Below are 22,897 nucleotides of genomic sequence, written 5' to 3' on the forward strand. Positions count from 1 at the left end.
AAGCAAGAATTTAATTCACCTTTACTTCTTCAGTAAAAATGATATGGTTTAGGTGAACTTTAATAGAATGCTGGAAATAGGCTTTCTCATCTAATAGGTTACTCAATCATTAATTCATTAGACCCATATTAATCTAGTTCATATTAGATAGTCATCTCAATACAAATGAAACAAAGTAATAGTTACTTTTGGAAGTAGTGTGTGTAGTGGCTGCAAAAGAAGCTCTGTAATCAGATATTCTGGATTCAATACTCAACTCTACCTCCTTCTAGCTGTGTCTACTTGAGCAAGTTAATTAACCTCTCTTTGCCTCAATTACTGTGACAAAAATAGGAATCAATACAACACCTGCAACACCGTGTCATTGTGAGGGATAAAAAATAAGCATGTAAAGGGCTTAGCATAATGCCTATCATCTAGCAACAAATCAACAATTGTACACTATTTTTATTATATGCATTTGTGTACATTTAGGTGGAGGGGGTGGGTGGGTGGGAAGAGATCAACCAAAGAACTTGTATGCTATATGCATAACCCATGGACATGGACAATAGGGGGTAAAGGATTGGAGCGGGGGACAGTGGTGGGCTAGAAGAGGTCAATGGAGAAAAAAGGGGACATATGTAATACTTTCAACAATAAAGATTTAATTAAAAAATAAATAAAAGCAATGTTCAGAGCTAAAAAAATGTATCCCATGGTGTAGTTATGATATTACTTAGGAAATGTGGTATGATTTTTCATTTTTAAAATGCAAGAACTTTTAGAAATTTCACCATGAAAAATGGTAAAGTATCTAAAAATAATGACATATTTTGGTTTTCGAAAAGGGAGATAAAAGAGCATTTCAAAACTCCCAGTGAATAGATTACAAATATCATGGTAAAGAGGTTCAAAGATGATTAGAATAACTAACTTTGAAAACAAAGTTTGATAAATTTTTTCATTTGGCTGTTTTTTGTTTGTTTGTTTGTTTGTTTTTTGTCTTTAATAGATTTTAGCCTAGAGCTTGATGAACTCTACAATTTTCAGTTACACTACAGATCTCTCTCTGACATTATTTCAACATAATATAAGAAAATAAAATATTTTCCAATATAATGACTAAAAAAGAGATAAAGGACCCTCAAAAATATTTAAACTATGTTTAACTTTAAAGGTAAACTAGAAATTATAAGTAATAGTGAATTATTATAGTTTTTAGGTAGGTTTAGCAGCTGCGGAGTTTCTGAATTTCTAAGTCTATTTTCTAAACCTATGTCTGGTCACAAATCCTATACTAACTCACAAAAAAATCCTAAGTAGGGCTGATGTTAGAAATACAAATACTGTATACAGCTAAATATTTTTTATCAACAAAATGTAATAGAAACTTGACACTGAATTTAAAGTCTGTGCAGCAAGATGGTAGATGAAAAAGTAGATATCCCAGGTAAGGAAAGCAGAATTTAGGAACCGAGTAAGGTTGACAATGGGTGTATCAAACTGTGTTTAACCTTGTTGGAATTTTTTTAACTTCTTGAGTAGTTTCATCAGTCTCACTGAGAAGCCATCCGAGATAGAAAATACCAGTAAGAGAACCAGTCTGAATGTTTTTAAGTTAAAACATACCACAGATATTAAATTTTAAATATTTATCTCCATATCCTCCCACCCCCACATCATTTTCCTGATAGGTAAACCAAAGTCTAGAGCTGAACACAGCCCTCATCATTTCTACTCCAAATGGCACCCCTGTTTAAGACGAAATGTAGTAGTAAGAAGCAGAAGTGTTTTACACTCTAGTCATTCTTTTGGGCCCTGTACTGGAGCTACAAAATGATCTTACAACAGCAAGAACTAAGATGGCATGTCTTAATTTGCCTAAAGAAATAGGTTCAAAAACAGATAGAGCAGAACAATTAAAAGATAATTTTAATTTTATCTCAGTGTGGGAAGAACTATTTGATTTTAATATGTAATAAGATTATTGTAAGAATTGAATTAATCCAGGTAAAACACTTGTAGATGTACTTAACACATAAAGAACACCCCAAAAATACTAGTTATTTTTATAACTGTTGTAGTAATTAGTCTTTTTTTGAATAATATCACAAAAGCAGCAACATCTTAAGCTACCAATAAAATTTTGTGCATATTTGGATTAGCTTTGAACTAGGCACTGAGCTGTGTTTTATATAGATTCTCCCACTTAGTGGATTATCTCAATTCTACAGGTAAGAAACCTGGGGCATAAAATGGTTAAGGAATACGCCAAAAGTTATGTAGCTTGTAAGACAATGGTTTATAACAGAACGACTAAAACAGTTTGATAAAAGAAAGATAGTCTTGGATTGAAGATCCACTGATCAGAGTTCGAGCCCCTAATCTACCATTTGTAAGTTCAATTCCTGATGTAAGCCCCACATCAGTCAGCGTAAGAGGTCGAACTACAAATTATTTAAAGTTCCTTCTATTTTTTTCTTATGCCTCCATAGCTAAGGCTGAATGTAAAACATCCCATAGTAAAATTTTGGTTTTATCCAGTTAAATCATGACTACCTTCTACAGTTAAGAAAAATTATCACAATGAAATCTCCACAGTACTGGAAATGAAATATCTATTCCATCTATTCATTCTATAGTTTTTCATATTGGACAAGCAAATCAACCAAATCTAGAGGCATTGGATACTATGTTTCTGACTTTTGGTTTACAAGGAAGCAGGGGAAATCTTTATGGCATGATAGCAATTTGGCAAGATAGAGAATGTAGTAATTACAAAAGAGAATATTTTACATCATACATACTTTACACAGACATGATCTCATACCCTGGCCTAGTTACCAGGGGTGTTCACATACATGCCTGAATGCTGTACTGCAAGAGAGTCATGGCAGATCATTCATTTTTTTTTCCAGTTGATAGCTTTTTCCCCTTATGCCTTATTCAACCATTTTAATTTAGCACACTGTAGAAAATTTGCTTTGGTGTAATTTTTTTCACCTACAAATTATAGCATTTTTGTTTGGTCCCATGTGCTTAATTTCATTCCACACAAACCATTTATATTCTCTAGTGAGAAAATATGTATAGCAAGGAAAATACATTTTCCTCCACCATATCCTCCAGAGTAGTTTTAAACATGATTTTCTCAAGACTTGCTAGATAAATATTGTATTCTTAAATATTTAAGAATAATGAAGTGGGATTTTATATCAGTTAAAATTTTGTAAACCTTAATTTTAATAGTCAACCAGTATACATACATATTTATATATCCACTAGAGGCCCGGTGCATGAAATTCATGCACTCGGGGGGGGGGGGGGGTCCCTCAGCCTGGGCTGTGCCCTCTCACAGTCTGGGAGCCCTCAGTGGATGTCCGACTGACAGCTTGGGCCTGCTCCCCGTGGCAGTCGGACAGCCTTAGCGATGCCCCAGAGGCAGGAGAGGCTCCCGGCACCCCCACATCATTTTCCTGATAGGTAAACCAAAGTCTAGAGCTGAACACTCCCCCTGTGGGAGCGCACTGGCACTCCACCAAGGGGCAGTTCCTGACTTAATCATCTTCCCCCTGGTGGTCAGTGCATGTCATAGTGACCAGTCATGCCCCTGTTCGGTTGATTTGCATATTAGCCTTTTATTATATAGAATAAATAATTTTACTGTTCTTGTCGACTTCAAGTCTTTCTGAGAATCAGATTAAGTCACTGAATATAATTATACAATCATTTTCTTCAGAATTATTTCAATACTTATTTTAGTGGATATTACACAAAATAGTAAAACACCAATTTATTTTTTCATTTCAAAAATGTGAAAATTGTGTGGTATATATATAAATTAACACAAGGAAAAGATTGGGTTCCTTTGAGATTAATATTTCTTTTGAAAATACTCCTTGTCTTAACTGTTATTGCTTAGTTAATTGGGTTGATGTGATGGTCTAATCTTTCAAAGCAAGTTAACCAAATTACTCTCTGTAAGAACCACCAAAAACCATGAGAGCTGTTGTTTTCCTAGTAGAAGCTCTAAGCCACAGATTGTACTTCCCCCAGCAGCTTTCCCCACTCAAGCCAGATGACCTTCCAACTAGAAGCTTAGTCTTACTCTAATGCTCAGAGTAATTTCTGCCATCGGTGAGGGTTTCACATCTTCCAGGTCACACCTCAGTACTTCTTAGTGAATCTCATTACATCCTAGATCATTTGACTTCTCCATTGAGATAAATTCTTGCCTGAGGCCCTGTTAGCATATGGAGAATCCTCTTAGGTCATTATTCTTTGCCCACATGGCTCCCAAATTCCTGTCCTCAGATTCTCTGACTCAGCTCTTCAACTTAAAGATTGGTTTTTCAATAATTTAGTGCCCAAATTATGACCAAACTCTTTATATAATTCAGACAATATATTACCCTGGCAAGCTTACCTTTCAGCCCCTCTTCATCCAAGTGGGTATGCTTTTTTTTCCCTCAAAGTCCTGACACCCCGCTCTCTTAATCACTATTTCCTTGAAGAAACATCATGACTCATTCATAAGTTTCATGTTATCATTAATTTGTGTCCATAAGTATAAAACACACATAACATTTACACTGCTATGAATTTAAAGAACCCTGGCTAAGGATGAGTGAATGAGCTTGGTGTCCAGGCTTTTAAGACATTGTTTGAATTTTGCTGTTGTACTTACTAGTTCTGGTACTCAGCTGACATAATTTAAATTTTATAAGCTTTAATTTTCTCCTTTGAAAAAAATACATGTAAAGTACTTACTTTGACTTCTGCTTCTATTGATGAAGGAGTACTATCTATAAGACTTGCCGTCTGCTGTAATGATTAGAAAACTGGACAAAACATATAAAACAATTATCATTAAAAAGCACACATAAAAAAGCACACAAGAAAGTGCATAACACTTGAGAAAAGAGGAAGAGAGCCTTACAGTACCTGGGTTTCTACCTGGAGACAGTTTTTGGATTATGGTGCACAGAATACCAGAGTCTTTAGATTTGTAGTTGAGGAGACAAAGATCTGAGTTTAGAGAGACCAAGGCAGCTAGAATTTGTGGGTGAGATCACAGAAACACGTAGCGGGAAATACACAGAGAAGGAGCTCTAGAGATCTGTATAGGTGTTTCCTGAGAGTTTTGTTTGAATAGAGAGAGAGAGGGAGAGAGAGAGGGAGAGAGAGAGAAAGAGAGAGAGAGAGAGAGAGAGAGAGAGAGAGAGAGAGAGAGAGAGAGAGAGAGAGAGAGACTCTTGTGCCATAAGCACTGTTTACGATAGGCTTGCTGAGAAAAAGATGAACTCTTCTTCCATTTAAATGAAGCATCATGTTCACTGGGAATTCTTATCATAGAAAGCAGTTATGATGACAGAAGAGGGAGACAGGTCCTTTGTCAGGAGATAGTATCCTGAATGTTTCCTAGGTGATGACCAGTGCTGCCAGGGATGCTGCTGCTTTTCTCTTTCTTACTCGTGTGCCAAACGTGCCAGACCCAGTGCATAGAGTAAGAGCTTACTATCCTAGCATGTCCTACATGCACCACTTCAGTTTAAACAGCAGCTTTTAGATTGTCATCTCAGCAAGGCATGAGCAATCATTACTAAAACAAATGCTTATATTGCGCTTTTACTAATGATCTTAAGATTTAGCAGGAAATACTAGTTCATCGGTACCACCTTTGAAGACTTATGCAGGTACAGATATTGGCATATGTGTGAGATATTCATCTATACTCAGATCTTCTTTAAGTGAGTTATTTCTTTTACTTCAAAAGTTTGGCACTAGTACTAATTATTATGTAACTTCTTTGCCAACACTAATATATTATTTTTATTTTGTTTTCTTTCAGGGTTTGAACCTGAAAAGACTGGAGGCAGTACCAGGAGGGAGAGAGGTAAGAAAGTCTAAGAGAGAGGGAGAGGGAGGAAGAGAAAATGGTTCCAATGTTGCAGTGATGTGGTTGGTGAAGGTGACATCATGATAATGATGATAATGACAATGACAGTGACAATGATGATGATGACGATGGAGATGGGGATGTGGTGTGAAGAATGTTGTGTACATACTAGTATATTCCATTTACTCTGGCCATACCACACTTTACACATACTTATGTAACTGTTATTTGTGCTTGTTTCTCTGCAACTGAAAAAAAATACTTTTTCTCTGGTTAGGCAGGCTCTTTCTGTTAAAATGGACTTTCACAGCAGTTGGGCCTGCTGGAGAGGGCAGAAGAAAACATTACATGCAATATTTAAAATGATTTACTGAGAAACTAGCAAAATTCTGACAATGAAAACATTTTATGACATATGAGATTCTTTACTCTCCTACCCAAGGCTATTGGTATATGGTACTAGGCTGTTATATGTTATTGATAGTGTGAAGTTTCTTTGATAAGACTAGTGATTTTAAAACTTTAATTATTGTCTATCCCAGATGCTTTAAACAGAAGGGTAACTTTTAATAATACCAAACATAAGACCATATTGTAAACATGATGTATATTATTATTTTCTAATTCTAATATGCAGACAGTCACGATAAAGTTCTTTCCTTGCTAAGTGTACTAGTATAAATTTACTTATAAATTTATTTATCTGGGATTTCGGTTGTTTGAAGTGGAGTGCTGGTGGAATATTTAATTCAGTAAATCAATATTTTCTTATTGCCCAAAAGGTAATTTTATTTTTTGGTGATATTTATATAACTGTTTTGTGTGTTGTTGTTTGTGTGTGTGTGTGTGTGTGTGTGTGTGTGTGTGTGTGAAGGCACATGTGAACATGTTTTGTCTTTCAAAATGAGAAAATATGTCTTACCTCCCTCTCAATCCATGACTCTCTTTTTGTAAAAAACAGTTTTCTTCTGTATTAAATATGTAGTGCTTTCCTCTTCTTCCCTTGCTGTTATAACTTCCAGTTGTGTGCATTTTAATATTTGACATTTTAGTTCCTAGTAAACTTGTCATTTGGGGCCTCTTCCCATTTATTTGCTATTTTCCACCCAGATGAATCTGTTCCTTTTGAGGAACATATAGTAGTTGGCTCACATTGGCAGAAGAGCTAAGGAAGATAAATCTTTAGATACTTTTCAGGTTGTAGGAGAGCAAGGTAATACGAATGTGGTCATCAGTGCAGCAGAATGGGGGAAATATACTCTGTAAGGAAGACCTCAGAGCCACTTAGAGTTTTGTGAGGGTACCTGCTTTTGCTCAGACATGACCAAAATGGATCCACTTAGAGAAAGAACTTAATTCATCACCTCCTAAGTGAAGTTCACAGCCAAGCAGTCCTGCCACAATTTATCTCTGCTGATTCAGTGCCTTTCAGGACACTCAATTTAGAGATATCCAGTTCCTTGCTGCTGCATCCTAGTCCAGTAGCAACTGTGTGTCCAAAGAAGGAAAATGTACATCCATATGTCTACGTAATAATAGAAATATTCTTTATTTGTTTTATTACGTTTTTTCAATGTTTCATATTATTTTTAAAAACCTAATGACTGACTGGTTTTACTAGTATTTGAAAAGAGTGTTAAATTTTATTGCTTATTTTTTTCATTTCTTCTTATTTTATTTTTATTTTAATTGCACTTATGGGTAAGGAACATGCTGATAATGTATTTTAATTTTTTCAAAATATTTTTTCTTGAAACTATTTTATGGTTTGTATGAAGGTCAAATTTTTAATAAACCTATAATTTAAAGTTTTCATCTACGTTGAAAGGACAACCTTGATTCGGGCCTTCTCTCTGAGGTTAGTGGAGTAATTGTGAAGAAGGTAAGATCATTAAATCACTGATAGCCCAGTAATGTCTTTTCCACTTGAGGAATAAACAGTAAATGTCAACTACTGTATTAGAATTCAAAAAAGAAACTTTGCCTCCTCTCTGGGCACCACTGGGTTACTTGGGCATATTTCTTTTCTACCTAACACTCACCTTAGTTTTTTCTCATGATTATAAAGCCCAGTCTGGTCTATGGTAGGAAATTTAGGAATGTATCAGACAATTGGGTGAAATATGCTGTGGAAACTGTTCTGCCAAATCTTAGTGGTATGTGATCTGGAAACAAATAGCCCAATTACTATCTTAAGAGCCTCCTAATCTCTCTTACTTACAAGATGTGACATGTATCTTGATGATTCCTGTTTGCTGTGTTGCATTACATGTGTTCATTACAAATGTAAATAATATATCTATGATTATGTTAAATTGAAATGTGTAGATTTAGAAACTCTCACATAAAACATTCTCTTAGACTTTCTCATCCTACTGCTACTGTGATTGATGATGATTTAATGACAACCATTACATCTTAAGATGAATTAATTTGTCTTAGTGCAAATGACAGATATTCCCAACAGGTGTTGATGAATGTAATACTAAAGGCCTATTGCCAAATATTTATAAGAAGGTTTAAGAAGTGTTATTTAAAGTGTTTTATTTACTTATTTGAGATAATGACAATGCCTCGAAAATTGAAGCAGGCCATTATATGCTATCTAGCTAGGTCTTAAATACTATTAAAAAGCTAATTGCCGGATAGGAAGGCCAGATTTGAACACTATATTCTGTATAAAAGTATAAATTAAGACATGATTAAACTATGTTCCTTTTCTGAAGGAAATAGAGATGGGTAGCACCTAAATTGCTTGTATTATTGTGAAATATTTAAAAAAACAGATATTGTATCTTTAAAAAGCTACATTCATATTTTTGTATATTTATATATGCATACCATGTATAGATCGATGGGGTCTAGCATAGTGGTTAATAATAAGGTTGTTTAAAATGGGAAATTAGTGGAATGCTGTGCAAAATATGATTAACTGCTATTTCTATCTGGTTTTAAGCAAACTTTCTCCCTACAGTGGGATCTTGTAGCACATAGAAAAACCTCAGTGAAAATCCATTGGGTCTGAGACATAGATAAATTATTATTTTGTTCTCAAGGAATTTCTGTTTTCCACATAGTGTTTTTGTAATTAATTTGATTTAAACTAAAATTACTATCAGTTTTATGAAAATGTTTTATAGTTTATTTTTATTTTAAATAGTATTATATTTTCCAAAGTACAGTTTTTGGTAATTTAATAAGATTCCTCTGTGTGTGTATGGGTACGTGTGTGCATGTGTGTGTGTGTACACACTGATTTTGAATGGCTAATTATCTTTACTTTCACCCTACCTCAATAATACTCAACCACCCATATTCTGGATATTTTATATCAGTCTAAGTACAAATGATGTGTGACTTTACATCATGGATGAAGAAGACTAATTGCTATTGTTGGGTACATAAATCAGTGTTAAAATTTAATTTCAGAAATTGTGCTGATTGTGGTAAGCTAATGTGAGAGATAATGGTTAATGGAACTTTTGGATTATGGCTGTGTCGTTGGAGGTTACATAGATGCCAGAATGATAAATGCAGTGGAAATATTGCAAGTGTGTAATGAACAAGAATCACTTTTATATAATTGTAAAGCTTAGATCTTCCACAGTTATGAGCAAAATAAACAGAAATCATGTCGCCGTTCTTCACCTGGAATTCTGAAGACAGGATTAATATTGGTACATTTGAACATTTTAAATAAATAGTTTTCAACTTTTATAGAACACTATGGATGTGCTTCTCAAACATCTGAAAGAAAATGAACACTTTAGATAATTTCTAGAAGCATTTTTTAGAAAGTTGATCAACAAATACTATAGATACATTCATCCACTTACTAGAAAAATTCCTTGTGGTTTGGGAAATTTTGTTTTGTTTTTTGTTTTTCACTATGCCAATGATAGAAAAAAAATCCCACTTTTAATTTGTGGTTGCAAGTACAAATAGATAAATTCTAATAGACACAGTTTAAAAAGTGGACATTTCAAATTACTAAAATAGCTGATTTATGAGTGTGTCATCCCCAAGAAAATCATGAGAATGTCCTGCAATCGGTCTGTTTTGTAGTCCAGATGCTTCACTAACTCTCTCTGTTGCATTGCAGTGTCCCCAATCCTCCATTTTCTTTGTCAAATACCATAAGTAGGACATTATAAATAATATGGACTTCTAATGCTTAAAGAAACATAATTAGAGTCATTTGACAAAAGTAGACTGAAAAGCAAATGTTTAGTTCAATGCTATTTTCCCAAATCTACTTTGTAATTAAACGCATTAATCATTTAAATAATAATTCAAGATTTTTACTTATATAAAGTATCACTTGAGCATATAATATTCCTAAAGAGAATAATTTTTTTATTCTGATACATAGTGGATTTTATTCTGATAATAGTGGATTTTATGTCTTTGTTATGTCTAGTTAGATAGACTTTTTAATTGTTAATTTCTTGACAAATTATTTATCTATATTTTTTAAGTTGAAAAGTCATTTTTAAATTTGATCTCCAAAAGAGAGAAAATGCAAAGAATGCTAAATGATATTTTTTATTTCAAAATAATTTGTCTTCCTGGAATATTAGCATAAGCATATTCTTAGTGGAACAAAAAAAAATTGCCATTGCCCTAGCTGGTTTGGCTCAGTGGATAGGGCGTCAGCCTGTGGACTCAAGGGTCCCAGGTTCGATTCCAGTCAGGGGCATGTGCATTGGTTGCAGGCACAACCCCAGTAGGAAGCGTGCATGAGGCAGCTGATCGATGTTTCTCTCTGTCCCTCTCCCTTCCTCTCTGTAAAAAAATCAATAAAATATATTTTTTAAAAATTGCCATTGATTTATCTCTCTATTTATAACTTAACTAGAGGCCCAGTGCACAAAAATTTGTGCACTCAGGGGCGGGGAAGTCCCTCAGCCAGGCCTGTGCCCTCTCCGGGATGACCACCTGCTGGCCTAGGCCTGCTCCCCGGAGGATTGGGCCTAAGCTGGCAATGATATATCCCTCTGTCAGCCCGGCAGCCCTCGGGGGATGTCCACTTGCCAGCGGAGAGCAGACCTAAGCTGTAGTCGGACATCCTTAGCGCTGCTGAGGAGGCAGGAGAGGCTCCGACAACCATCACTGTACTGGCAGCCATCAGCCTTGCTTGTGGCTGAACAGAGCTCCCCCATGTGGGAGCGCACTAACCACCAGAGGGCAGCTCTTTCATTGAGCATCTGCCCCCTGGTGGTCAGTGTGTGTCATAGTGACCAGTCATTCCCAGTCGTTCTGCTGTTAGGGTCAGTTTGCATATTACCCTTTTACTATATAGGATAGAGGCCTGGTGCACTGGTGGGGGCCGGCTGGTTTGCCCTGAAGGGTGTCCCGGATCAGGGTCGGGGTCCGCTTGGGTGCCTGGCCAGCCTGGGTGAGGGGCTGATGGCTGTTTGCAGCTGGTCACACCCCCTTCAGGGTGGGGGTCCCCACTGGGGTGCCTGGCCAGTCTGGGTGAGGGGCTGAGGGCCGTTTTCAGGCTGGCCGGTGACTGAAGTTCCCAGCCTCTCCTTTTTTACTTTTTTTTTTTATTCTGGGACTTATTTACCTTCTATAATTGCAACTTTTTTGCTGTCACTGTAGCTGAGAGCCAAGAGGCTCCTGCTCACTCCAGCTCTGTGGCCACGGCTTGCTGAAAGCAGGTATCTGGGGTTTGCTTAGCTTCTATAATTGAAACTTTGTTGCTTTCGGAGCTCAGAGCCGGGCCGCGCAGAGCCAAGCCGCAGCAGGTGGGGAACCTTGGCTTCCTCCATCACTGGAGCAAGCAAGCCTCCTGCTCACTTCAGCTGCATGGCTGCTGGCTGCCATCTTGGTTGGGTTAATTTACATATTGTGCTGATTAGCCAATGGGAGGCATAGCAAAGGTACGGTCAATTACCATGTTTGTCTATTAGATAGGATTAGAATTATTAAACAGATTATTTTAGGTAAAGATTATTGTGTAAGCTAAGAAACTCTTTATTACTTCTTCTAGGTCCAACAAACCACTAGAGAGAATTACTTTTTGAAAAAAACAACAACTTTGTGAGTTCTAAGAATAGAGTGAAAATTGAAGGAAGTGTCTTGTTCTTGGAAATAGGAATTAGCAAAGAATGTTGGTGTGCCATTGTTCTCTTAAAATCTAATATTTTACATAATTTTGAAATTATAGCAGATAACTATACTTCTCTTATAGCTTTGTGCATCAAATATAAATTTTTCACCAAGAAACATGATTTTCATTATCTTTAATAATTTTTCTGCAAACTTACTTCCGTTTGCATGTTTTACTTATTGTTCAATATTCAGAATAGACTGAATGTTTCTACTTCTGTTCAAATTTAGCTATCTCATTTTTGTTTGCTGTGAAGTTTTGTAGAATAAAGTTACTTTATAACCTCAATGTTAACACAGTTTTTTGGGGGGAAATATGTATTGGCTAACATTATATTCTTTTTTGAAATTCTTCTATTTGTCACTAGAATAATTCAATGGTTCAGTTCCTACAGTTTTCCACTAAGACACATTTGATTTACAGTTTGATTTTGAGATCAGGAGACCTTTTAAGGACTCAGTAAAAAATAAAATATCTATATTCCCCCTTCTCAGGATTGACAGGCAATAAAGAAAGCAAAAGACTGTTGTGCTTATGAATCAGTATTTAATTGAAAGAATTACACATTACAAGACCATAATAATTATCCCTGTTTCATAAGATTGTTGAGAGGATAAAATTAGTAAAACTCTTTGAGCAGTGCCTGCCACATAATAAATACCCACTAAATGGCAGCAATTACTGTTCTGCTTTTCATATCTTCTGCTTTTCTTTTTATCTTTTCAAACTGTTAGAGATAGTTTGAGTGTCATGTTGTTGGGAGATTTTACTATCTACACAGACTAGGTATCCAAGACCTAGCCTGATTCTTTAAGACCTAGTCTGATTCTAAATTGGATCTGAGGTGACACATTTCAAATAGGACAATAAAATCTATTTAAAATCCATCATTGAATCTCAAAATTTCTTAAGTCCACATTTCATGTTACAGATGAATTTTTTAAAAAAATTACGTCTTTTACTTATAGTGTTATTTACAAAGAGCTGTGCCTAAGGCCTGTAGGTGTTAAAGCTATTTTTCACATATTTTACATGTCTGGGAGATCTTCAAATTAGATTTTGAATATCTCTTCTATGCTTTTAGACCATTAGCATTTCAAGCAACTATCCAAAAGAAACCAATTGATTAAGCAGAACTAAGCGTATTAGAGCTGCTTTACTAAGAAAGAATACATTCTTAGTAGTATCTCAAATGAGGGGGAAAATCCAATAAAAGTGCACACCATTTAAGTTTTTTTCTTTCTTTTGAAAATGTTTGATTGATTATGAAGATTAAATATTTATAGAGTATGTACATAGGGACAGAACAATATTTCCAAAGAGAAGCAGAAAGAAGAGAGGAAAGAAAAGAAGTAGCAGGGATCCAGCTTACAGCATGTATGAAGTCATCACTCTGGAGGATAAAAGAAGTGTTAGATTTAGGAAATGCATTACACTGACACATACACAGAGCCACACAAAAGAATGTGTACAATAAGCTTAAAAAATAATTTTAAACTTTGTGAATCCATCAACCAACAATTCAACAGTCATGCTCATGACCAAGTTCCCCAAAATGAACTCTGCAGTTTTAGATTGTACCGGGTGGAATTATGCCAGTTAGAGACATAGACACAGGAGTTAAAATATAAATTGGATAAAGAGATGTGGTACATATTACTATGGAATACTACTCAGCCATTAGAAAAGATGAAATTCTGCCATTTGCAAAAGCATGGATGGACCTTGAGAATATTATACTAAACAAAATATGTCATTCAGAAAAATAAGCACCATATGATTTTAGTCACATGTGTGACATAAAACTAAAACTCATAGACCCAGACAACAGTATGGTGCTTCCCAGGGAGAAAGGAGTGCAGGGATAGTTAAGGGTACAGGTGACCAAATATATTGTGATGGAAGATGAGTTGACTTTGGATGGTGGGCACAAAATACAATATACAGATCATGTGTCATAGAAATGTGTGCTTGAAGCCTATATGATCTTATTAACCAATGTCACTCCAATATATTTAATATAAATAAATAAATAAAAATAAAAAAGACAAAGAATATAAAGTAATGTGGACTTAGAGGATAAAATAGATTAAGAAGACCACGATAAAATTTTGTTTGGCTGACCTCCTATTTTAAGAGCCTTGACAATACTTGGTGAAGGCTAAGGGAGAGAGAAATAGAGATAGGTAGAGGTGGGCAAGGGTGGGGGGGTGTGGAGGGGATCACCTGCAATTACGTCAACATTAAAAATTTTAATTAAAAAAGAACCTAGCCTAAGGCCAGGTGGGGGTCCTGACAACCCCCCCACTCCAAGCAAAATGAAACTAAGTAGAATCAATAAAAACAAGATAGAGGACAGTCCTTATAAAGGTTTTCAGAGATGATTTGAGGTAACGTTTGTGTAAAGGAATCAGGCTGACAAAAACTTCTGAACTTATGAGTGCTTGAAGTTAGACCTCTTTTTATTGACTCACGATGGGGAGTCATGAAAACAGACCAACAGTAATGTTGCAAAGAAAATAAAGGTGTTTTTTCACCTAGGGTAAGTGTTTTCAAATTTGATTAGAATTAATAAAAAAGCATTCTCATTCCCAGAAGACAGAAACTCTGCATTTGGGAGACTAACAAAAAGAACTTCAAGTTTAGACCCAATGCAGGGCTTACGTGTTGCTGTGTGAGAGACTCCTGAACAGGAGACTTCCTTACCCTCAGAAGGACTTATTTCATGTACAATAGCCTAAGTCACTTTGCATAGGGGTTTTGATGGAATCTAGTATATCTCCATAATTTTTTACTATTGACCTCACAAAAGACCACAAAGAAGAAAACCTATTGATCAAGCAAAACGAAGTTTGTTAGACCTACTGGAATACAAATAAACAGACCAACAAACAGACAAAAAAACCCCCACAAATACTACATTGCCAAAGGTAATAGGTAGAGATGAGGCACAGTTTATGACACTATAGCTTTGCATTGATATGAACAACTAGTACAATGAATGAATATTCTGAATTCTGAGTTATGAAACACAACATATTTTCCTGGCTTATGATTTTTTTCCAAAAAATTTTATATAAAATAAGATTTTTAACTTTAAAGTGGATTTTACAAAGAGATAAGGACTAAAAAGGATTAAAGTAGAAGGATTTTTGACTTTCCAATCAACATAAATTTAGACATTGGTTTTCATAAGGAACATATAATATTGTTTTTAGAATCAACCTTCAAAGATGTATTATTTTGAAAAGGGAAAAATTATGATTTTTATTCCATGGTCTTATATCTTTATATGAAAGCTTATAGGGTTTGGGGGGGTTGGCATTGTTGTTTTATTTGTGTATGCAACTGATTATGCAATAATTTTTTGCCCTTTACCTATGACAAAGAATATTAAAAAAATACTATTTTAGTTGGTTGAATTGATTCAGCCTGCTTTCATCAGAGAAGTATTTATTCATATATAAGTGAGAAGATCACTTATGAATCCTTTGTTAATTACATATAGAAGCCAATTTCCACACCAAAAAATATAAAGTACATCCCTAACCAGTTTGGCTCTGTGGATAGAGCGTCGGCCTTCGGACTGAAGGGTCCCAGGTTCGATTCCGGTCAAGGGCATGTACCTTGGTTGCAGGCACATCCCCAGAGTGGGGTGTGCAGGAGGCAGCTGATCGATGTTCCTAACTCTCTGTCCCTCTCCCTTCTTCTCTGTAAAAAATCAATAAAATATATTTAAAAAATATGAAGTACAAACAAAAATAAACATTTTATTATGTTGATACTTACCCATAATTTATTAAGATACTTTCCCTTTTGTTTGGATTTATATTTCCATGTAGTATAAAAATCACCATGTAAATGCTCAAATATTGGCTTTTCTGACTAACATTAAAACCCTGTAAACCTGTAGGTAACAACAGCAATGCAATGCCTCTCTTTTCTGGTGAAATTACTGGCCTCCTTCTCTTTGTTGGAAATAGATCCCCAATCTCTTTTCATCTTTTGGTCATCCTTCCGTTGAGGACAATTACTTGACATTTTGTCTTTTTTCCCTTTGCATATTGTCCTCAAACTTACTTTGTGACAGTTCTCTGGACATCAATGCACAGTCAATCCAATGGAATAGGAGCAACCCAGACTAATTTCATTGCTGTCATTCAGTTACATCAAGGACCTACTCAGTCCCTTATCAGTGATCACCACATTGCTACCTAGGATGTAATCTAAAACCTTCAAACAAATTTCCTATTAACAGAAGAAATGATGTATTTATGATCCTTTATCTCCTAAGAATCATTGTGCTGTCAGAGTATTAGGTAAACACACCCTAACCTGTTTGGCTCAGTGGATAGAGCGTCAACCTGTGGACTAAAGGGTCCTGGGTTCAATTACGGTCAGGGGCACATGCCTGGGTTGCAGGCTCGAAACCCAGTAGTGGGGCGTGCAGGAGGCAGCTGATCAATGATTCTCTGTCATCATTGATGTTTCTATCTCTCTTTCCCTCTCCCTTCCTCTCTGAAATAAATTAAAAATTATGTAAACAATTGTAATTTGATTATAAATGTAAAGGTAAGAGAATTTCAGACTCACACAAATAATAGTTATACTCAAAATAATAGCTTCATGTAAAATTGCTGTTACACTCAATACATATTGTTTGCTATCTATGCCATAACAAAATGTCATCGACTGGGTGCTTTAACCATAGAAATTTATTTGCTCCCTGTTCTGGAGCTAGAAGTTCACAATCAAGGTATCAGCAAGTTTGGTTTCTTCTGAGGCTTCTCTCCTTGACTTGCAAACAGCCGCCTTCTTGCTGTGAACTCACATGGCCTCTCCTTTGGTTACTCACATCCTAGTGTCTGTCTGTCAGATGTCCTTTTATAAGGAGACCAGTCAGATGAGACCCCAATTGCCTCACTTTACCTTAATCACCTCTTTAAAGGCCCTATCTCCAAATACAGCCAATTCTGAAGTACTGGGGGTTAGGGTTTTAACATATGAATTTTGGGGAGACACAATTCAACCCATCACAAACATTAGAAATAATATAATGCCACCATCCATTTTCCTCAGAAAAGAAGCTTTCTCTTTGCTCTTAAATACTTACTCAGTTGCATGTCGTTCTCCTCAATAACCTTGAAATTAATTACATTTACATTCTAATAATCAATAGTAAATAAAATATTAAAATAACACATGTAAATATTTCCTTATCTGCAATTCTAATATCTCAAATGCTCTGAAAACAGATTTTCTGTCCTCCTCAAATGGAGGCACAGACTCATTTGGTAGCCCATACCTGAGTTGAACTAATATAAACCTAATTATAGTCATTCTTTTCCTCACTTAGCATGAACGTTTATAATATCTGCTATGGAAATATCAATGTGTTTGTACAGGCTGCTGCTCCATATTCTGGGTATATTAAAAAGATATGTTATATGTTATATAGTAGAAGCCCAGTGCACGAATTTGTGCATCAGTGAGGTCCCTTGGCCTGGCCTGTGGGATTGGGCCGATACCAACTCTCTGACATCCCCTGAGGGGCCCCAGATTGTGAGAGGACACAGGCCAGACTGAAGGACCACACTGGTGCATGATCAGGGCCGGGGAGGGACACGGGAGGTTGGCCACCTGGGGAAGGACTGTGGGAGGGCTCCAGGGTGTGTCTTGCCTGTTTTGCTCAGTCCCAATTGGCCGGACCTCAGCAGCAAGCTAACCTACAGGTCATAGCATCTGCCCCCTGGTGGTCAGTGCACATCATAGCAAGCGGTTGAGTGACCTTAGCAAAAAATAAAGGTCCTGTTTCTTTACCATAAAAAAAATTGAATTAACACTTGGTGAGTGCTTATCATTGTAACACTGTATTCATATTCACTCATTTAATTCTCACAACAAACTTTTGACTTGTACAATGTGTTCACCACCCAAGTCAAATCTCCTTTCATTACCATTTATCCTCTTTAACCTCCTCTTTCTCTCTCCAATACTTTTTCCCTCTGGCAATCACCATACTATTGTTGGTGTATTAGTTGTTTTTTGCTTAATCCCTTCACCTTTCTCACCTGCCTCCCAACTCCCTCCCCTCTGACAGCTGTCAGTCTGCTCTCTGTATCTATGAGTTAACCCTCTTAATTAGGTCCTGGTCACCATTGCATAGTTAACTTCTCAACCGTCCTGCTCTAATCTATTACATCTGGAGGAGGGTGTGTGTGGGTCTTATCTTTCTCTGATTAAAAATAACATATTGTAAAAGGAGACAAATGTCAGTAATACATAAAATTAAAATAGTTCTCTATGCAGATATCACTGATCCGATGTTTATCTGATCCATTGTATTTCTTTTTTTTTTAAAGCTATTTTATTGATTTTTTACAGAGAGGAAGGGAGAGAGACAGAGAGCCAGAAACATCGATGAGAGAGAAACATTGATCAGCCGCCCTCTGCACACCCCCCACTGGGGACGTGCCCGCAACCAAGGTACATGCCCCTGACCAGAATCAAACCTGGGACCCCTCAGTCCGCAGGCCGACGCTCTATCCACTGAGCCAAACCGGTTTCGGCAACCATTGTATTTCTTAAACCAAATCATTGTCAATATGTGAATGCTTACATTAGCATGGCCTTTATTTCTTTTTTGTAAACTAAGAGGGAAGGAATCAGACAATATTCTGCATAGGAAAATGCATAATATACTTCTTGCTTCCCTTCCCATTTCTTTCTTTTTATTTTTTTATTTTTCGCTAAAAGTATTACAAAGGGTATTACATAAGTGTCCTTTTTCCCCCCCACCCTTGACAAGCCCCTGCCCTCCCTTACCCCCCAGTGTCTTATGTCCATTAGTTATGGTTATATGGATGCATACAAGTCCTTTGGTTGATCTCTTATTCCCCTCCCTCCTGTCCCCCAACCCTCCCTGGCCTTCCCACTGCAGTCCGACAATCGGTTTGAGGCAGCTCTGCCACTGTATTTATTATTGTTCAAAAGTTTGTAATGGTCTTAATTATCCATGAAAGAGTGAGATCATGTGGTATTTTTCCTTCATTGACTGGCTTGTTTCACTTAGCATAATGCTCTCCAGTTCCATCCATGCTGTTGCAAATGGTAAGAGTTCCTTCTTTTTAACAGCAGCATAGTATTCCATCGTGTAGATGTACCACAGTTTTATAATCCATTCATATATGACGTTGGCAAATATGTTTTCCCACGAGGTGGGTTTTCTTGTTGTTTTGTTGATGGTTTCTTTTGCTGTGCAGAAGCTTTTTATTTTGATGTAGTCCCATTTGTTCATTTTCTCTTTAGTTTCAACTGCCCTAGGAGCTGTATCAGTGAAGAAATTGTTTTGGCATATGTCTGAGATTTTGTTGCCTTTGTATTCTTCTAGAATTTTTATGGTTTCCTGTCGTACATTTAAGTCCTTTATCCATTTTGAGTTTATTCTTGTGTATAGTGTAAGTTGGTGGTCTAGTTTCATTTTCTTGCATATATCTGTCCAATTTTCCCAACACCATTTATTGAAGAGACTATCTTGGCTCCATTGTATGTTCATGCCTCCTTTGTCAAAAATTAATTGAGCATATTGGTTCGGGCTAATTTCTGGACTCTCTATTCTATTCCACTGATCTATATGTCTGTTCTTGTGCCAGTACCAGGCAGTTTTGAGAACAGTGGCTTTGTAATACAGCTTGATATCTGGCATTGAGATCCCACCTACTTTGTTCTTTCTCAGGATCGTTGCAGCTATTCGGGGTCTTTTTTTATTCCAGATGAATTTTTGGAGAGTTCGTTCAAGATCTTTGAAGAAGGCCATTGGTATTTTAATGGGAAGTGCGTTGAATGTATAGATTGCTTTGGGTAGTATGGACATTTTAATGATGTTGATTCTACCAATCCAAGAACATGGTATGTTCTTCCATCTGTTTATGTCTTCCTCTATCTCTTTTTTCAACATCCTGTAGTTTTCTGAGTAGAGGTCTTTAACCTCTTTGGTTAAGTTTATTCCTAGGTATCTTAATTTTTTTGGTGCGATGGTAAATGGGATTGTTTTTCTAATCTCTCTTTCTGAAAGTTCACTATTGGTGTATAGAAATGCCTCAGATTTCTTGGGGTTAATTTTGTATCCTGCTACATTGCCAAATTCATGTATTAAGTCTAGTAGCTTTTTGATGGAGTCTCTAGGGTTTTGTATGTATAATATCATGTCATCTGCAAATAAGGACAGTTTTACTTCCTCTTTTCCAATTTGGATGCCTTTTATTTCTTCTTCTTGCCTAATTGCAATGGCTAATACTTCCAGTACTATGTTGAACAGGAGTGGTGAGAGTGGGCATCCCTGTCTTGTTCCTGTTCTTAGGGGAAATGGTGTTAGTTTTTGACCATTGAGTATGATGTTGGCTGTGGGCTTGTCATATATGGCTTTTATTATGTTGAGGTATGATCCTTCTATTCCCACCTTTCTGAGAGTTTTTATCAAAAATGGGTGTTGGATTTTGTCGAATGCTTTTTCTGCATCAATTGATATGACCATGTGGTTTTTTTCTTTCAATTTGTTTATGTGATGTATCACATTTATTGATTTACGGATGTTGTACCATCCTTGCATCTCTGGGATAAATCCTACTTGGTCATGGTGTATGATCCTTCTGATGTACTGCTGGATCCGATTTGCTAAGATTTTGTTGAGGATTTTGGCATCTATGTTCATGAGGGATATTGGCCTGTAATTCTCTTTCATTGTGATGTCTTTACCTGGTTTTGGTATTAGGGTGATGCTGGCTTCATAGAATGAGCTTGGAAGTGTTCCTTCCTCTTGAATTTTTTGTAGTAGTCTGAGGAGGGTAGGTTTTAGTTCTTCCTTGAATGTTTGGTAAAACTCCCCTGTGAAGCCGTCTGGCCCTGGGCTTTTGTTTGCTGGAAGCTTTCTGATGACTGCTTCAATTTCTTCCATAGTTATTGGCCTATTGGGGTTTTTAGATTCTTCCTGATTGAGTTTTGGAATGTTGTATTTTTCTAGGAATTTGTCCATTTCCTCCAGGTTGTCTAGTTTGTTGGAGTAGAGTTGCCCGTAGTATTGTTTAACAATCATTTGTATTTCTGTGGGGTCTGTTGTTATTTCGCCTCTATCATTTCTGATTTGGTTTATTTGGGACCTCTCTCTTTGCTTCTTGGTGAGCCTGGCTAGGGGTTTGTCAATCTTGTTTATCCTTTCAAAGAACCAGCTCTTGGTTTCATTGATTTTCTGTATTGTTTTTTTGGTCTCTATGTCATTGATTTCTGCTCTAATCTTTATTATCTCCTTCCTTCTGCTCACTCTGGGGTTTTCTTGTTGCTCTCTTTCTAATTCTTTGAGTTGTAGAGTTAGATGATTGACTACCATTTTTTCTTGTTTTTTGAGATAGGCCTGTAGAGCTATAAACTTTCCTCTCAGGACTGCTTTCATTGTGTCCCAGAGGTTTTGGATTGTTGTGTTTTCATTGTCATTAGTGTCCAGGATGTTTTTAATTTCTTCTTTGATGTCATCGGTAACCCAATCAATATTTAATAACATGCTATTCAGCTTCCAAGTGTTTGAGTATTTTGGGTTGTTTTTATTGTAGTTTATTTCTAACATTATGCCATCGTGGTCTGCGAAGATGCTTTTTATGATTTCAATCTTCTTGAATTTGTGGAGACTTTGCTTGTGACCCAATATGTGGTCTATTTTTGAATATGTCCCATGAGCACCTGAGAGGAATGTATATTCCGCAGCTGTGGGGTGAAGTGTTCTGAAGATGTCAATTAAGTCCATCTGATCTAGTGAGTCATTTAGGATTGCTGTCTCTTTGCTGAGTTTTTGTCTAGCGGATTTATCCAGTGATGTCAGTGGTGTATTAAAGTCCCTTACTATGATTGTATTGTTGTCGATCTCTCCCCTGATATCTTCCAGAAGTTTTCTTATGTATGTGGGTGCTCCTGCATTGGGTGCATATATGTTTACCAGGGTTATATCTTCTTGTTGTATTGATCCCTTTAGTATTATGAAGTGGCCTTCCTTATCTCTGGTTATGGCCTTCACTTTGAGATGTATTTTGTCAGATATAAGTATTGCTACCCCAGCTTTCTTTTCCTTTCCATTTGCGTGAAAGATATTTTTCCATCCCTTCACTTTCAGTCTGTGTGAGTCCCTTCTAATGAGGTGGGTCTCTTGTAGACAGCAGATGTATGGGTCATGTTTTTTTTTATCCATTCAGCCACTCGATGTCTTTTGGTTGGAGCATTTAGTCCATTTACATTTAAAGTTATTATTGAAAGGTACTTGTTTGTAGCCATTTCTTTTTTTGTGTGTGTGTGGCTGTTTTCTTTCTGAGCTTGATATTTCTTCTTTTTACACCAGTCCCTTTAGCATTTCTTGCATTGCTGGCTTGGTGGTGATAAACTCCCTTAGCCCTTTTTTGTCTGTGAAGCTTCTTATTTCCCCTTCAATTTTGAATGATAGCCTTGCTGGATAGAGTATTCTTGGATTCAGTCCTTTGCTTTGCATCACTTTGTAGATTTCCGTCCATTCTTTTCTGGCCTGATGTGTTTCTGTTGAGAAATCATTTGATAATCTAATGGGAGATCCCTTGTATGTTACTTTCCGTCTCTCTCTTGCAGCCTGTAAGATTCTCTCTTTATCCTGAACATTTGCCATGGTAATTATGATGTGTCTTGGTGTGGGTCTTTTCGGGTTCACCTTGTTTGGGACTCTCTGGGCTTGTGTGACTTTTTTCTTCCCCACCTCAGGGAAGTTTTCTGATATTATTTCTTCGAATAGGTTTTCTAATCCATGTTCATCTTTCTGTTGTTCTGGCACCCCTATTATTCGTATGTTGTTTCGTTTCATGTTGTCCCAAAGCTCCCTTAGGCTCTCCTCC

General features: G+C 36.5%; 1 protein-coding gene across 1 annotated transcript in view; it reads left to right on the forward strand.

Moving 5' to 3' along the window:
* CCSER1 (coiled-coil serine rich protein 1) overlaps positions 1 to 22,897 on the forward strand; it is a 1,147,418-nt gene that overhangs the window by 773,245 nt on the left and 351,276 nt on the right. The window contains exon 10 of the mRNA XM_006084620.3: positions 5,834 to 5,878. Coding sequence (XP_006084682.1) covers positions 5,834 to 5,878 — 45 coding nt within the window. The remainder of the gene's footprint in view (positions 1 to 5,833; positions 5,879 to 22,897) is intronic.

This window comes from Myotis lucifugus, unplaced genomic scaffold (assembly GCF_000147115.1).
Source record: "Myotis lucifugus unplaced genomic scaffold, Myoluc2.0 scaffold_12, whole genome shotgun sequence".
Lineage (NCBI taxonomy): Eukaryota > Metazoa > Chordata > Mammalia > Chiroptera > Vespertilionidae > Myotis > Myotis lucifugus.